At 53.2% G+C, this 18,025-nt stretch overlaps 1 protein-coding gene across 3 annotated transcripts in view; it reads right to left on the minus strand.

Moving 5' to 3' along the window:
* Positions 1-18,025, minus strand: part of IKBKB (inhibitor of nuclear factor kappa B kinase subunit beta) — a 44,060-nt gene that overhangs the window by 25,298 nt on the left and 737 nt on the right. For 2 of the 3 annotated variants that reach the window (XM_062213672.1, XM_062213671.1), the window contains exons 3-5: positions 9,342-9,436; positions 8,181-8,298; positions 5,385-5,454 (exon numbers count right to left, since the gene is read on the minus strand). In XM_062213672.1, coding sequence (XP_062069656.1) covers positions 5,385-5,454; positions 8,181-8,298; positions 9,342-9,436 — 283 coding nt within the window. Of the gene's footprint in view, positions 1-5,384; positions 5,455-8,180; positions 8,299-8,381; positions 8,424-9,341; positions 9,437-18,025 lie in introns of those variants that run through there. The other variant, XM_062213673.1, reaches the window with a different exon arrangement.

Genomic DNA, 18,025 nt, shown 5'->3' on the forward strand with positions numbered 1-18,025 from the left:
CTTTGGGAGAAATAACCTGTAAAAATGCACGTAGCAATTGGGATGGAGACCAGGGTTGGATGTCCGTATTCTGGGAAATGATGTGGTTGGTAAGGATGCCACGGCATGGCCTGGCAGACGACACACCGGAGGGCTGCAGAACGGGTGAGGGGATAGCAGAGGAATAAAAGAAAGCAGGAAGTCAAAGCTCCAGCCAAGATGAAGCACACCAGTCCGTGGGCGGCGGTCAGGCCTGATCAGCTAGACGACATCAAAAAGCTTCTGGGGCAGCCTTGTTCACAATGGCTGAGGGCCAGCGTTAGGACACAGCGGGTTAAGCTACCCCCTGCGACAATGGCATCCCGAATCAGAGCACCAGTTCACGTCCTAGCATTCTGCTTCTAATCCGGCTTCCTGCTCACGCACCTGGGAACGAGCGGAGGACGGCTGACGTCTTTGGGTCCCTGCCACCCATGTGGGAGACCAGGATGGAGTTGCTGGTTCCTGGCTTCTGCCTGGTCTAGACTCGGCTGTGTAGCCATCTGGGGAGTAAACCAGCAGACAGAAGATCTCTCCCCACCTCCTCCCTGTCACTCTGCCTTTCAAACATAAAACAGGCTACCTGAACAGTGGAGATGGCAGAGGGTGATCTCTGAGGTCCAAATCCCTGATTTAAAGTCAAGCACACACAGGCCTGCACAGTTCCGTGTGTTACCCAAGGGTACAGAGCCTCAACGCAGAGAAGCCAGGACCGAAAGCCAGCTGTCTCCTTCATCGCTGTATTTACTAACCTGGTCACTTACGTTTTCCAACATCCTATCTACAAATGATCTGAGGCCAAGATCATCATCTTTCCTTAAAATCAACAGTGCAGTCAGCAGATGTGTTCTGTAGAACAAGCATGAAAACCCACAATGACAGAAGCCTGCATCTGGAATCCAGCCGAAATCCTCACTGCTCTGATGCTCACGTCCTGGACAGCTGCTGCGAGCAACTCCGACAGAAGACAGAGACACGATGACTCAGAGGATGAATGGAGAACAGACAAAAATGGGGGAGGCGGGGCGGCTCCTGAGGTTCAGGGAACCCTACGGTCAGCCAGCACAGCAAAGCGGCCACCTGCAGGCCCGCGGAGAACTGATTCAGACCCAATACGGCCACGGAGACTGCCCGGCTGGCCTTGGCACTGGCACGACCCCACCTTGCAGGCAGCAGCAAACGGCCACTCGACTGCTCCGGAATCGGCTCCTCCACTGGCAGGAGGGGACACGCGGCAACGTTTCCGAAGCCAGACTACAGACAGGAGTCCACTTCTACCTGACTTCCCTGAGCTATCTGAGGGGTCACATAGTGAGGAAGTCCGAATCACTTCCAGCTGCCTCTGCACCTGCCCCCCGGTGTGAGTGCAAGGGTCTGACTTCGTCCTGGCTTCGGGGGCAGGAGGCTCTCCAGGGGCTCGCCAGGCCTTGGCCTGCTGCCTCCTGTGGACTCTGCAGTATCTTCCTGGCCCCTTAACATTCACTGCCAAAATCCTACGTGTGCCTGCTGCCTGGAGGCTGCGCCCAGTGCGCGTCTCTGGGAGGTCAGAGGCCAAGAGGTCGAAGCAGGAGAGAAGCCAGTGAATTAGGACCCAGAGGCCGAGGGCGTGGCTCTGCCACTTCTCTGAAGTCAACCTGGCAGAGAACAGCAGCAGCGGCGACTCCAACAAAGGGCACGGCGGGGCCAGCACTTGGGACAAACGGGAACAAAATATGCTCAGGAAATGTTTCAAAACACAAACGAGTTATATTAGATGGGCTCCATGAAAGCTTTTGAACTCTGACTCGGTCACGGGGTTCTTGCAAAAAAAAAAAATAAATTTGATGGCTCTTGTTCAGAAATTTAAAAAAAAAAAAAGGAATACAAGGAGGATCCAAGCTTATCGGCAACCTCAACAGCCACCACACAACCGGGGGTTGTGACCACGTCCACAGGCAGTGAGGTGGGCGGGGCCTGAGGGAGGTGGGCCACTTCCAGGAAGAGGACTTACAAGACAACCACCTGTCTGGTTCCCTGGGCCCAACCTCGGGTCCTAACGCAAACGAGGAGCTGAGGGGGGAAGGAAATGAGAGGAGTGAACATCTGCTAACTGTACGCTCTGCCCGGACTAAACTGTGCAGCGCTACATGTGCATCACCTCCTTTTGCCCCGCTGACAAGTCTGATGAGGTCACGTTCCCCCTTTACAGCTAATAAAACGGATGTTCTGAAAGATTACGTCACACTGCCGATAGGCGGAAGAGCTGTCCTTGACTGGGGAATGTTAATTGAATGTGGCATCTCACGTGGGAGCATCAGGGTTTGATGCCCAGCTCTGGCTCCTCAGTCCGGTTTTCTTGCTAATGCAGACAGATCCTGGGAGGCTACAGGAATTGGGTCTCTGCCATTCTCATGGGAGACCTCAACTGAGGTCCTGGAATCTGGCTTTGGCCTGGCCAACTTCAACCACTGCAGGCACGTAAGGAGTGAACCAGAGGATGCGAGTTTTTTTTTTTTTCTCTCTCTCTCTCAAAAGAAAAAAGGGGGGTGGGTAAGTTTAATTTTAGTACGCTAGTACTTCAAAGTCGAATTGTTTCCAATATGCAGTCACAGAAAGAAAAGACAGAATCGCCAGCTCAAAGAATTTAATATTCAGGGTGGACGCCATGGAGTGGTGGGTTAAGGCCACCACTTGGGATGCCTGCATCAAGTATCTGAGGGCAGGTTTGAGTTCTGGCTCCTTGGCTTCTTTTTGACAGGCAGAGTTAGACAGTGAGAGAGAGACAGAGACAGAGAAAGGTCCTCCCTCTGCCGGTTCACCCCCAAATGGCCACCACGTCCGGCGCACTGTCCTCCCTCCGCCGGTTCACCCTCCAAATGGCCACCACGTCCGGCGCACTGTGCCGATCCAAAGCCAAGGGCCAGATGCCCCTTCCTGGTCTCCCATGTGGGTGCAGGGCCCAAGCACCTGGGCCATCCTCCACTGCACTCCCGGGCCACAGCAGAGAGCTGGACTGGAAGTGGAGCAACCAGGACAGAATCCAGTGCCCCAACTGGGACTAGAACCCGGGTGCCAGTGCCGCAGGCGAAGCATTAGCCAAGTGAGCCACGGCGCCGGCCCTCCTTGGCTTCTTCTAATCCGGCTTCCTGCAAATACACCATGGGATGTAGGAGATGATGGTTCAAGTGCTTGGGCCCCTGTCCCCCACATGGGAGACCCAGATGGAGCTTCTGGCTCCTGGGCTTCAGTCTGGCCCAGCCTCGGGTGCTTCAAGCATTTGGGGAGTGAACCAGCGGATAAAAGATTTCTCTCTCTCTCTAGCTTTGCCTTTCAAGTAGGTAAAAATAAATATTTTAAAAAAATACTTCATTCATTAAAAAAATTTAATGGTCATGCACCTATAGAAGGGTTGTGCCACAAAAGTACCCAAGAGCTTCTCTGCCTTCATTATTCTGATTTATGTACAAAGTATACACGTGAAACTTGAATAGCACAAAAGCTACCACACAGGGCCAGTGCCTGTAGCTCTGCAGGCTAAGCCTCCGCCTGCGGCACCGGCATCCCATATGGGTGCCAGTTCAAGGCCCAGCTGTTCCTCTTCTGATCCAGCTCTCTGCTAATGGCCTGGGGAAAGCAATGGAGGATGGCCCATGTGCTTGGGCCCTGCACCCAGGTCTGGAAGCTCCTGACTCCTGGCTTCGGATCGGCGCAGCTCCGGCCATCGCAGCCATTTGGGGAGTGAACCAGCGGAAGGAAGACCCCTCTGTCTTTCCCTCTCTCTGCTGTCACTCTGCCTCTGGAATCAAATAAATAAATAAATAAAACTCTGCACGTGACTCCAGCTTCCTGCTGACGCACACCCTGGGAGGCAGTGGTGATGGCTCAAGTTCTGGGTCCTGCCACCCACGTGGGAGACCTGGATTGAGTTCTTGGCTTTGGCCTGCCCCAGCCCCAGCTGTTGTGAGCATCTGAGGAAGGTGGCAGATGGGAGCGCTCCCTCTCTCAAATAAATAATACAGCTGTTTTTTTTTTTTTCTACAAAAGTATACCCAGACCAAAAGAACACATAACAAAGAGATGCCCTATCAGTATAAGTAGGGGATTACCTGAGAAAGGACAAAGCTGTATGAAGAAGTAGACAGGTACTTGAGCCAATAATGTAAAGAGTTCCTTAGTAACTACTTACTAAATGTGTAAATATCCAGTAAGAGAAAGGAAAATGTCTGCGAGATTAAGACCAAAGGAAAAAACCACACTTGACAAACTAATCAGACACACAATAAAAGCTGCCCACAAAGAACAAAAGAATATTTCCCAACCCGCTAACCTGTCTTCTACCCAACAAAATGGAGAACAATCAGGTAATCTGGCCCCTGAGATAAAATCAAGAAACCACCCAAGCGTAGGTTGCATGGGGTGAGCCCTGTGGCAGGCTCTCCAGGGAACAAGTGGATTCCTGACCTAGGGATTAGTCCTCGAGGCAGACAGAGGGTCTCCAGGGGACCTACATGGGCCTAACTCTTTCAACTTTCCTATTTGACAATACCCCCACAACCCCCAAAAAAGTTCAAGCAGACAAAAAAAAAAAAGTTTATATATACAGCTTCAAAAGATGGAGGGTGGAAGAGATGAAAATGGTGCCAATCTCCAGAGACCGGGATGGGGCAGGGGCAAATATTCAAAGATAAACTCTAGGGCAAATCTAAACCTTAGATCACAGCGACTCACGCCAACAACCCTGGGGATTACTCTTCTTTTTTTAAGAACACACAGCTCAGCAAGGCTCTCTGTGCTCTGACGCTCCAGGCAGGAACCGCGTGCCGACTCAGAGTGCCCGGGTCCCCTCCGGAGTGGGCCCAGCTCTAGGAGACTCCAACGTGACCTCTGCTCTGCAGGTCACTGCAGCCAGCCTGGCCTTCTCGGACAGTGAGGTGGACACTCATGTGAGGACGCCAACAGCGTCAAGGGATGGAACGAGGGCGGTTTTTCCTCCGCTTGTGGTTGGCAAAGAACCACCTACGTGGCAGTGGAAAAATTCATTGCCAGGGGACAAAATCCTTCAGATGACAACCGATTCCACCGCGGGCCATTCCAGGAAAAGCAGGGAGGGGAGCTTTCTAATGGGGAAGGAAATCTGGTACTCCGTGTTCATCATAATTCACCTCATGACTGGCCAGGAAGGAAGGGGATGCTATTTGAGTGCAGCGTCTGCCCGGCCACCCCTTGCTGACCTCCCCACTCCAGCAGGGCCCCCTCGGCCCCCATCCCCACCCTCTCTAAAGGTCAAAGGACCAAAAATGTCTCCCTCCTGTGCTCGGCAGGCACTCACAGGGGCGCCACACTCTCTCCTGGAAAGGTGCGGCCTGCCTCCCAGGGCTGGGATTTACCAATGTCGCTCAGCAAGGTGAGGATGGCTCCTTCCCGCAGGCCGCAGCAGTTCTCAAACTGGTTCAGGTACTGTGGAGAGGGTGGAAACAGGTGTCAGAGCAGCCGGTCACATGCCTCCCTCGCAGCCAGCGGGCTGAGGGCCGACCCTGGACATGGGCACTGAGACCCCCGCCCGGAGGAGGCCTGGGCAGCGGGGCTGGCAGGAATCGGCCTGAGGAGGAGGGGGAAGCAGCAGGGAGAACTCTCGTCCTCGGTCGGCTGGCCCTGGCTGCAGGTGTCAGAGCCACCCTGGGACGAGGCATTCTCCAGTCTCCCGGCCGCGAAGTGGACCAGAGTCCAGGCCCTGCCCCCCCCACCCCCACCCCCCCGATTCCCTGCCCTGCAGAGCCCCCTGAGGAGGCAGGCAGGCAGCCACTGGACAACATCCTCTGACCACTTCCCTGTCACCTCGCCACGCACGGTGACGATCAAAGCCGAGAGCAGCTCAGGAACACTTGCAACGTGCCCGGCACCAGCTGCCATGTGCACGGCTTAGCTCAGGGAAGCTTCATCCCTGCAGGCGTTCAGTTAACCCTCCGGGCCAGCATGAGGCAACGGCGGTTCCCGCGTCAGAGTTAGAAAACAAGAGACGAGAGGGGTCAGATACCTGCCAGCTCACTGGGCCATCGGAGGGCAGAGCCGGACATGAATCCCCCGGCTCTCCTGGCCTCTCATCTTACCAAGGGGCTCAACGTGCTGCTGGGAGCTGGCATGGGATGGAGACGACAGAGAAAGCCACCTCCCGGCTGAGGCTCGGACTCACCTCTACCTGCTCGGGCACAGACCCAACTTCCAGGTCTGTTCTGACTTGCACATCTGCTCATTTCCCTGTGCCCAAGGTCAGAGATTCTGAACTTTTTCAGAAAGGCTACTTGGTTTGAACAAATGGAACAACTGATCAAGCGTTCTAGCAGCAGTGGCCTTCTGAGTGACAGCAGGGACCGAAGACGCCATCGCTTCCTGCCTCCCGGGGTCACCCCGCAGCCCACACCGGGTCAATCACGTTGAAGTCCCCATCGTCCCCTCCCTGGCCCACTGGCTGCCTGCTGCCTCTGCCTGACTGCAAAGCCCTCCGTCGTCCTGCCCAGCCCACCGACTGCCCACTCGAGAGCAGCATGCCTTTATCTCTGCCACCGCAGGCAGGAACCCGATGACTGTCAAAGGTTAGGAAAATAAGGCTCCCCATTTCTCATCGCTTATCAGTCCCTTGCTCAGAGGTCATGCCAGAGAGCGCTCACATCCTGCCGTGACACTGCCCACCGCCCACCGCAGGAGAAAGTTGTGCACAACCCTCATGGAAATTTTCCTTTCAAAAAAAAAAAAAAAAGAAGAAGCTGGAAAGGCCCAGAATAGAAACAGAAATGAAAATAGCACATGAGAGGAATCTGGGAAACTTCCAGGTGAAGACAGTCAAGTGCACGGGCATTACTGGCCCCCAGCATCAGGGCCTTGCAGAGTGAAGAGGGGAGAGGAGCTGCACTCACACACATACACACACTCACAGGCTCACCTGTGTGAACACACACTCATACACTCACATCCACGCACTCATACACTCACACTCATACACTCATACACTCACATAAACACACACTCATACACACACTCATACACTCACTCGTGAACACACACTCACACACTCACATCCACGCACACTCATACACTCACATTCGTGAACACACACTCATACACTCACATCCACACACTCATACACTCACACTCATACACTCACATTCATGAACATACACTCATACACTCACATAAACACACACTCATACACTCATACACTCATTCGTGAACACACACACACTCACATCCACACACACTCATATACTCATTCATACACTCACATAAACACACACTCATACACACATACACACACTCATACACACACATTCGTGAACACACACACATACACTCACACACTCACATAAACGCACACTCATACGCACATACACACACTCTCACACAAATGCACATATACACAAACTCGTGTACACACTTACACATACACTCATACATACACACTCTCACACACACTCTCATCAGAGCTTTCATTTTCGTAAATCGGTGTGGCACTGCTCAGTTTCCCAGACGGAGAGAGGGCCTGCGGTGGGACTCAGCACTGTGGCCCAAACACTGCTCCTGAAGCTGTGTGAGGTCTGATAGTCGGCTTGACCTCTCCGGGCCATGACACCCACTGGTAACACAGGACCCTAGCTGCACGAGCGTCACAGGGTGGTTAGGAATCAAGCGAGGGACTGTCTTAGAAATGCCCTGGGAACTTGGCACACAGAACCATCCCTGCGACTGGGAAGGCTGCCTCTGCCCACCCTGAACTCAGGGAAGAGAAGCCGAGGTGGTGAGGAGGAAGGCAAAACCCAGCAGGTGCGTCAGTGGGGGAGCCGTAGCCCCAGCCCAGCTGCCCGATTACTAACTAAGCCAGTTCCCTTCCTGCTACGCCTGGTGACTGTGTGTGGTGCTCCACATCTGTGGAGGCCAAGCCCTCCTAATAAGGACAGTGGCGACGCTGCCACTGAGACCGAATGGCCCCAGCGCACAAGGGAGGAAACGTTTACTCTGGAGCGCAGCCAGCCTTTCCCCATCGCCCTGATCACAGCGCAGAACGCACGGCAAGCCCTTCCCTGTCGCTGTCCTAACAGCCTCTGACTCAGCCTCTGACTCCACCCACGTCACCCCAACGTGGGCACGGCCGTGCGGGCACTGCCTGCCGGGGCAGCCCCTCCGCGTCCCACCTTGCGGAGGTCTCCTCCTTGGCAGTACTCCATGGCCAGCAGGGGCAGGTCGTTGGGCGCCAAGTTCTGCATCCCCTCGGGGACATCCCGGGCGGCCACCACGTTGGGGTGGTTCAGCCTAGGAAGGAGGAGAAACCAATGAGGGCAGACCCCAGGCTCGGCTCACCCACTCCTCCCTCCCTCCACGACAGCCAAGTCTACCTTAGGAGAGCCCTCAGCAATCAACAGAGGAGACGCCTGTCCAGAAACGCACAGTGTATCTCAGAGTCTGCCCGGCTACTCCACTTGCAGCAGCAGGAGGTCAAGACCTGAGTGCAGGTGTAACTGAGCCTGCTTTGGAGACAGAGCAGGGGAGCACTTCCAAACGTGGGCACGCAGGCCAGGGGCACCTGGTCTGCCAGCTCGGCAGAGTGAGCACCTGTTTGACGTCTTCTAGGCTGGCTCTCAGGGGTCCGCCCAAACGCTTCACTAGCCGGGGGACAGCACCCATCAAGTGGATCGCCACACCCTGCCTGCACCCTGGAGAGTAAATCCCAACAGCAGTGCCACAGCACTGGGGAGCTGCACCCCTCCTTGAAACACAAGGATCTTCTGCCAAAGTATAACAAATAAAACCGACCAAAAGACCCAGTGTAGACTTAAACTGCTACTCTTCCCACCATCGTGAGGAGGAGTGGAGTCACTGGGGACAGCATTCTGGCACAGTGGGTAAAGCTACCCCGTGTGACACCGGCATCCCGTATGGGTGCCAGTTCACGTCCCAGCTGCTCCACTCCTGATCCAGTTCCTATTAATGGCCTGGGAAAAGCAGCAGAAGATGGTCCGAGTGTTTAGGCCCCTGCACTCATGTGGGAGACCCAGATGAAGCTCCTGACTCCTGGCTTTGGCTTGGCCCACCCCTGGCCATTGCAGCCATTGAGGGAGTGAACCAGCAGATGGAGGATCTCTCTCTCTGTAATGCTGGCTCTCAAATAAAAAAACCAACCTTCAAAAAAAAGAGGAAGAGGAGGAGTCACCCATCCACACAGCCTGGCTGGCACCCAGCTGGAGGAGTGAGAGGCACAACTCTGCCACACGCAGCAATGGGGCCGTTGCTCCAGATCCACACTGGGGTCCCTAGAGGCCACTCCACCACAGCTGTCTGGCGGCCCAGGCCCTCACCTTCTCATGATCTGGATCTCCAGACACCAGCGCTCTCGGTTCCGCGGGCTCAGCTCCTGCCGGCACTGCTTGATGGCGATCTGCTCGCCTGTCTCCTGTCGAAAGAGAACGTTGGGAACCGGCACAATGAACAGCCAATGCAGAGAGAGCACCGGAGCACGAGCAAGCGAGCTACGCGGGAGTGGCTCCCAGGCCTCACGGGAGGGCCCCTGCCAGTCAGGCTGCTCCCTCACCCCTCACCCGACCTGCCCTTCCTGCTGCCTCACTTCCACCCACCCAGAATCTAAGCTTCCGGGGCCTCGCTCTGCAACCCCGGTGGCCATTCCTGCCAGACGGATCAGCCCCTCCGCGCACCGGCTGGGGCCCGGAGGTTGAGCACACCACACCGCTAGCATGTGACCGCCCTGACCTAGAAAGCATTACATGGCACGTTCACTGAGCAGGCACAGACCACACTCGGATGCCGCACATTCCAGCGGTGGTCTGACTCAGTTTCTCCACGCACCTTTCAGGGCTGTCATGAAGATGAACACCTGGCAGCGCACCTCCACATCCCACAGGTCCTCTTGTCATGGGAAACCTTCCCACGCTCGGCTCCAACCCATGTTTCTGGCCCCTCTCCCGCAACTCTGCCACCCGACACTGCATGTATCTCCCAATCGGTCTTTTTGCTGTAGAATAGTAGGGCTTTCTTCCCCTTGTCTTTGTTCAATTACAGACTTGTCCATCCTCATGGGCTCCTCTACACGCTTTCTTGAACTGAACAGAAGGCGGCTTACAATTCTGGGAGGAATAACTGACCGCATGACTGGCTCCTGAGGTACACCACGGAGCCGGGGTGGGGGACAAGCTAGAAAGGGAGGGCCACGAGGCAACACTGTTGCAGCAGCGGGCAGAGCAGCTCCGTCTGCCACAAGGGCAGTCTCAACTATGCCCCGGGCCTGCTCAAAAGGCAGAAGCTGGGGGCATCACTGAGGGACAGCAGCGGCCTCTGGCAGCAGCTAGCGTAGCTCCGCAGTGCCAACAACTGTGTAGTCCATGCACCTGCAGCAAGAACATCTCCAAGGGCCACAGCCTGTAAGACGTTACAGTAAATCCAAAGAGTGGGAACAATTGCAAAGGTGTACCAAACTCTACTGTTCTCACTTAAAAGATGTCCTAGAGGCCCTGCTGGCAATCTCAATTTTCCGAGTTCAAAAAATGCATGCTGAAAAGGACCCTAGCTCTTGTTAAGTGCAGCAACTGCTGTAGTACTGAATGGGAATCAGACACACAGCAAGACCTGAGTGTCAGCCAAGTGCATGCCAGCCTCGTAGTTACCAAACTGGCCAAGATTGCTACAGGAGCAAGGACTCACCTAGTAAACACAGGAAAAGTGGAAATCTCCAAACACAACCAGAGTCACTGATCAATAAAGAAATCCTTTCCATGGGTTTGCAATAATTTCAGAAATAAGGTGGAAGTATCTTAACCATTACAGCTCCTGTACCAGAGGACAGACACTGAGAACACCTCTGAGATAGTGCTAGAAGTTGCTTTTATTAAAGGTTAAGATTGCTTTGGTTAAGCTCTCCATCAAGCAGTTACCTCATGTGCCTACTGTTGAAGAAAAAGCTCTATGGAAATATAATTCATGTACTAAACATCCATCCATTTAAAGCAGGCAACTCAATGGATTTTGGTATACTCAAGAGTTGTACTGGCAAAAATCAGTCAACTGTACAATGCTTGCTTACCCCCCAAAGAAGCCCATACCCATCCGCGGTCCCTCTCCATTTCCTTGAACCCCTCCCCCAGCCCCTGGCAACCACCAGTCCACTCTCTGGCTCCACAGAATCACCTGTTCTGGTGATATAAATGGAATCATACAGTATGTGCCCATTTGTGACAGGCATCGTTCACGTGGCAGTGTTTCCAAAGCCTGCCCACGTTGTGACCGTATCCAGCCTGGGGCAGTCATCCTGGCTAACCATTCACTCTCTTCTTGTCTTTGTCTATTAGTAACCTTGATATCTGTCTTTGATTCTGAGGCTCTCTGAAGAGCTGACCCCTTTCGACAACTGTAAATCCCGGGGCAGGCACTGGGTGCAGTGGCTGAGGTGCAGTTTGGGGCACCTGTATCCTATAGGAGAGTGTCTGGGTTTGAGTCCCAACTCAGTTCTCCATTTCAACTTCCTGCTTACGTACACACAGGGAAACAGCCGAGGATGGCTCAAGTACCTAGGTCCTTGCTACCCACATTGGGGAGATCTGAGTTGAGCTGCTGGCTCCTGGCTCCAGCCCAGCCCAGTCTCAGCTGACGCAAAGATTTGGTGAGTGAACCAATGGACGAACAATCTCTTCGGAATAAGTTTAAATTTTTTTAAACTTTAACTCCTGTTGCTATTGAATCAATTAGCACAACTGTACAAGTGTCCTCTGGTGGGAGCCCAGCTAACACTTCTCGAGGGTTCAGAGAGAGATCACAGGACATTTGTTCAACCACTGTGCAGACGGCTGTACACTGCGAATCCCGGCACCCTCTACCCCGTGGGCTTCCCAATGCCTCTGTCTGTTCTCAGACCAATCGAATCTGGCTTCAACTTTCACTTCCCATGCGTGTTCAAACTCAGACCTTTCTGCCCAGTTCTGCGGTGGCTTCATCAACAGTAGCTCTGAAGGATGATACTGACTACAGCTTGAATGTCTGTTCCTCCCAAACTGAGCTCAAACATAGCTGCCGCTGTTAACCTACAAAGAAGTCAAACTTTTGAGAGGCAAATTAGGCCACAGCGGTGGGCAGGGTTGATGCCTTTTTACAAGTTTGGCCCTCCTGTGCCTCCACCAAGTGACACCACTGCCAGAAGACTGTCACCGGCCGCTGGTGCCAGGACCTTGGACCTGCCGGTCTCCAGGAACAACTTTCTCTGCATCCCAGATGACTGCATCTCAGGCACTGTCGTGGCAAATGCACCGAGACCCGTTACACACACTTGCTTCCAGTCAGGCAGGTGTGTCTCCCAAGACACTCAGATCTTGCACCGCGGCATCCTAGTAGGACAGAGGGCTGACGGGCCAAGCTGTGATAGGAAACATGGTTCCCTCCGTTCCCCGTGGAGGTTATCATAAGCAAGGGTTTAGAAGATGCTGTGACTCGCGGTTTGTTACCTCAGGATGACTCTGAGAGACTCTAAGCCAAGATACTAAAAACTCTGTACCTACTTAACTTCAAAACACAGAATGGTATATTCATCTCTTGTTGCTATTTAACAAAGGAGCACGAACTTGGTGGCTTAAAACAACACGGATTGATTTCCTTCTAGTTCTGAACACTGGACGTCCGACAGGCGTCTCAGCAAGCTGTGTTCCTCCTGGAGTAACAGAGAAGAGCCTGTTTCCTGCCTTTCCCAGCTTCTAGAGCAGCCTTGCAGCCCTTGGCTCACGGCACCTGCCCATTCTCAGAGCCAGCAGGGACAGGCTGAGCCTCCAACTCTGCTCCCTACAGTGCCAGACACCTTGTGGGCACAGGCGTCAGGAGCGCCGGCTCAGGAGACGAGTAGGTCAAGGTTGAGCTGCTTATGTGAGTCACGGGGTCCTGGCCCAGGAGCAGGGAGGACGCCACCTCTTCAGTGACAGCGGTTAAAATGCAGTGTCTGTGGAGTGAGCACGGAGAAAATGCTAGCAGCATCCCTTCCTTTTCCTGGTCCTACACTGGTGTCACTGTCCTGACTCGCAGCCTTCTCTTCCTCTCGGGCCACCAGCTCTACCTCCTTTAAAGCTCCAAGTTCCATTCCTGCGGGAGCCTTCTCTTCCCTCGGAAGGTTCGGAAAGGAAGACGTGGTACAGCCGGCCCACATGGACTCTCCATACAGGGCAGCCGCTATCACGCCCACACAACCTAGTGCTTAGATTCAGGTTTAATGTATTCCTAACCATTCCTTTCACCGACTCAGAGCCCAAGCACACGGGGCACAGAGCTCAGGAGCCTGCTCAGTAACTTCTCAGTAAACTGACCGAGTGGATCAGAGTCTTATTTAGGACTTGGAAACACACACACACCTGTAGATAAGCTGAAGTGAACTTGGTCTTGCCCATGGAAGGGACAAGTGAAGGCTGGTACTACTTCACAGCAGAGATAAGTAACACCTTCCAACAGCCAGAACGCGCATTGCCTCGTTCACTCTCAGAAATACCCCACAGGGCCTCTCACATCAAAGTGCAGAGAATATGAACTGCAAGGCTCTCGGGACATTTCCAGATGCTTCCGGAGGGCACTGGCCCCCAGCCTGCCAGCCACGCTGGGCATCCAGAGTTGAGGGGATCGGTATCTTAAGTACCACCACAGTCCACGGGAAAGCTGCCACTCAAAGTCAAGGAGCCAGGATTTGAACCCAGGTCTGTGCAAGTTTGAGAAATGTATCTTCCCCCCCTACTCCTAAAAGGTGCTGTGGCTGAGGCCACTCAAGTTACCTCCTTTTCTTCTTCCTTTGTGTTTACAAGGTCTTACTGAAACTACCACCCTACGTGGCTGGGCCTGACGAACGGCTTGTGCTCACCTGGGCTGAGGTTCAAGGGAGGTGCTTGGAAGAAGACGCAGAGAAACCAGGGGAACTGGGGTGGGGTCCCACGGTACACCACCCGACACAGGGAACTCCTCACTTTGGAGTTCTCTGCTCAACAGGGAGGACATATATTTGGTCCTCCAAAGAACTGTTTGTCCCTCCTCGCTTCAAAATGGCTCAGCTTGGTGGTGGAGATGAAAGGAATCCCTAAGAAACACTGAAGTCCCAGAGGCGCTCCTCACCTTGCTTCCCCACTACAGAGAAGCCCCAGCCACAGAGGAGGAAGCAGGAGGCTGGGATGCAGAAAGATACAGGTTCCAAACCCGCTCCTTTAAGCCCTCGCTCGCTCGGCCCCTTGGGCAATGTATGTGACTTCCTTGTCATTCAGTTTCCTCAGCTCAAAGGGAATGAGGACAAGACTCCTTCCTTTCAGCGTTAGTGTGAGGCCTGGAGAAAAAGCACAGAAACCACCTTGCCTAATTATTCCAAGTTCTCACTAAAGGATGGGTCTGACGGTTAGGTACCCCTTCTCCGACTGAGGAGCCCGCCGCTTTGGCTCCGGCATGTAATTTCTCTTCAAACAAACCAACCACATATACTCTTTTTCTTTTCTTTTCTTTTCTTTTTTTTGTCAATGCAGCACATAGAGTATTGCGGGGAAGGTACATTGTGAAGTGCAATCATTGCTGTTGACACTGACAGATCCCAGCCGCTTTCTTCAAGAGGCTCTGGAGGAGGGTATCCGTCTCCAGGCCTGGACCTGATTAAAGACCTCTCTCTCCACATACTCCCGCAGCCCTTGGGATCTCCCAGACCGAGAACCACCAGGAGGATGGCAGAGATTCTTGGGGACCTGGGCAAGCATTCTCTGAGGATTTTTAAGTGTTCAGCTCCTCTCTTGGCCGCAACCCCGCTAATTTTACCTCCAAAGTATCTTCTAAAACGCCCCCAACTCCCACCATCAGCTTTCTGACTAGGACTACTCCAGCTTCAGCACTGTGCTTCCCACTCACTGGCAAGGGGCCTCGCTGGCACCAGCCACCTGGAAGCTCACTGTTCAACAGCCAGGAATTTGGCGAGGGCTGGTTGGTGATTTGAAGTCAGCCATGGTGGGAGTGGGTACCCCCATGAAAATTGGCACAGAACCAGGGCATTTTTCTGGGAGCTAAAACATTTTCCCAGCACCCTGCTGCCTGCCTGGGTCCTTGCAATCTGTCCCTACAGTTAGAACTTCCTTCCAATATTGTCCCATTTCTCTCTGGATCGAAACAAAACCCTCTTGGTTTAAACTATGAGGTTCTACAGTCTTTCACCTCCTACTCTCACTGAACTTCACCTGGTCCTCCCTCCAGTGACACTGGCCATCCAGACCCACCTATCTGCCACCAGCTGCAGCTCCACAGGGCCTCTGCACAGACTAAGCCTAAGCCTCTGCCCAGCTAACTTCTATCAGTCTGTCGGGTCTCAACTCAAGCACTAATTCCTAACCCCTGGCTGATCCCACCTCCCTGTCTATGGTCTCTGTGTCTACTGGATCCCACTCTCTAGTTGCATTTAGCATAGTTAGGAGTTTACAGGTATAATTAGTTGATTAAAGGCTCTTTCTCCTCTCTGCCATTCTACCCATAGTAGACATTCAATAAATATACATGGGTTGACTGAATGAAAAGATTTTGTATACCCAACACATACACAACACAGTTGCTATGGAGGAATTGCAAGAAATGCAAAGCTAGACTGGAACTGAGAGCTTCCTACAGACAAAAAAGCAGGATATGAGGCATGCCCAAATGCGTGGTGACAAAGAATTCAATGGAAGGACCGATTCCCACAGAATGAAGCAGTCCACGACGGGTTCACAGAGGAAGTGGTCTAGAGCTGCTCCTGGAGGAATAAGCAGAATGTATGTGAAGGCACTGAGTAGAGGGAGGCTTGTCCCACAGAGAGCGCTCAGCAGACCAGCCTGCGGGAGCCAACAGGGGTGCTGGACTCTGGGGAGTTGGTCTTACGGACAACTAAGGCTTTTACAACGAGGGAAGACCTGGATGGTGGTAACTGAGAGCACTAACCCCTACACACATCCCTGGGCCCTAATCAGTAAGGCCAGAAACAAACTCCATCTGGCAGCGGCTTTCCCAGCAGGGGCACAGGGAGGCCGTTCTGAGCTGGAGATGATGGGCACATGGTCCGCCCGCATGGAACGCCTTTTTGAAGGAATTCAGGATGTTTCTGGTTAAGGTGATTCTGAACTAGCCCGTCTAGAAGCAGCCCAGGCCGGTACAGGGAGGCCAGAGAAGAATCTGACCCTGGCTGTCCTGTGACCAGGACTAGTCTAAGACGGTTACATTTCTGAGGCCTCCCCAGTCATAGGTTTGTGGGAATCCCAGTTTCCAAGCTGGCTGTGAGAAGCCTACCACCCGGACCGGCAGTCTCCTTCCTCCAGGGGTCCTTCCATCCTCGTGGAACCGACAGGACTCAGAACACGTCTTCCATGCCTGCCTGGAGTGACCTGGATATGGCCAGCCTCCAGCCTCCATGACCCTTTCTGCATGCCTCAGCCAGGCTCCCAAAAAGGGTTTGCAATCTGGGGCGGGTGCTGTGGCGCAGCGGGTTAATGCCCTGGCCTGAAGTGCCGGCATCCCATATGGGCGCCTGTTCTAGTCCCAGCTGCTCCTCTTCCAGTCCAGCTCTCTGCTACGGCCTGGGAAAGCAGTAGAAGATGGCCCAAGTCCTTGGGCCCAGGCACCCCCGGGGGAAACCCGGAAGAAGCTCCTGGCTCCTGACTTCGGATTGGCGCAGTTCCAGCCGTTGCGGCCAATTGAGGAGTGAACCAGTGGATGGAAGACCTCTCTCTCTCTGTCTACCTCTCTCTGTAACTCTGTCTTTCAAATAAATAAAATAAATCTTCAAAACAAAAAGGGTTTGCAGTCTGCCATGCCTTTAGTGCTGAAAGCCGCTCTTGCATTAAATCCCCTTCCAGGACTGCGGTGGTGGGGAGCCCAGTGCAGCTACGTGGTAACTGAGGGCTCCTACAAATTGGGAGCCACAAACATAAAAAATAAATCAAGCTTTTCTAGCATTAACTGCACAGCAACCCTCTCAGATCAGCGTCATGTGGCCCTTCTGGGACTGAGGAAGTGGGCCTCCCCCAAGGCCTGGGCTGGCCCGGGGCCTGTGGAGATTTGTGCAGATCGCCTGTGGCCCTCTTAGGCAGAATGAGGGAATGTGTTATGAATGCAACGCTCACAAAACAAACATGGGCTTAGAGTGCTGAAGAGAATTCCAGTGCATGTACTTCCTCACAAGCAAACAGAAATGTGACAGAACTGACACTTGCCCTGTGAGAAACCCATGCCAGATACCTAAGGGGTAAAATCGATGAGACTCTAACCAGATCTAAAAAGAAGTCAACCCAAACAACTCCAAGCTGTGAAAGTCATCAGAAATACAAAATTTTCACTCATTAACAATCTGATAATTCTCACTGTCATGCAAATCGGTGTGTTTTGTGCTGTACAGTGCTTAGCAACAGTGGGAAGACATAGTTATCAAATACTGTAAGTATTAATAAATTTTTCAATAATAAATATTTGAGGGGCCAGCGCTGTGGCATAGCAGCTAAAGCTACTGCCTACAGTGCCAGCATCCCATATGGCCACCGGTTCCTCTTCCAATCCAACTCTCTGCTATGGCCTGGAAAAGTAGGTAGATGGCCCAAGTCCTTGGGCCCCTGCACCCACATGGGAGATCTGGAAGAAGCCCCCAGCTCCTGGCTTCAGATCAGCCCAGCTCTGGCCGTTGCGGCCAGCAGATGGAAGACCTGTCTCTCTCTCTCTCTCTCTACCTCTCCCTGTAACTCTGCCTTCCAAATAAATAAATAAATCTTTAGAAATACAAATGTAAATAAGTATTTGATTATTTTCATCCTTAAAAATGTTCTCTCTGTATGTTTTAGAATGTGGATCATACCGGTACATGTACGCTGGTAGGCAATACCCTAACCTCAGCATAGCTCCAGAACTGAAAGTATATACTTGGGGCTACACTTCTTTAGGAGGCACGGCCAACACGGCCCAGAGATCAAAGTCTAGATGGGTCCGCTGAGCTTGGCCACTGCCCCTTCCCGCTCCCTGCTCCCTCCGG

Source organism: Lepus europaeus, chromosome 16 (assembly GCF_033115175.1).
Source record: "Lepus europaeus isolate LE1 chromosome 16, mLepTim1.pri, whole genome shotgun sequence".
Classification (NCBI taxonomy): domain Eukaryota; kingdom Metazoa; phylum Chordata; class Mammalia; order Lagomorpha; family Leporidae; genus Lepus; species Lepus europaeus.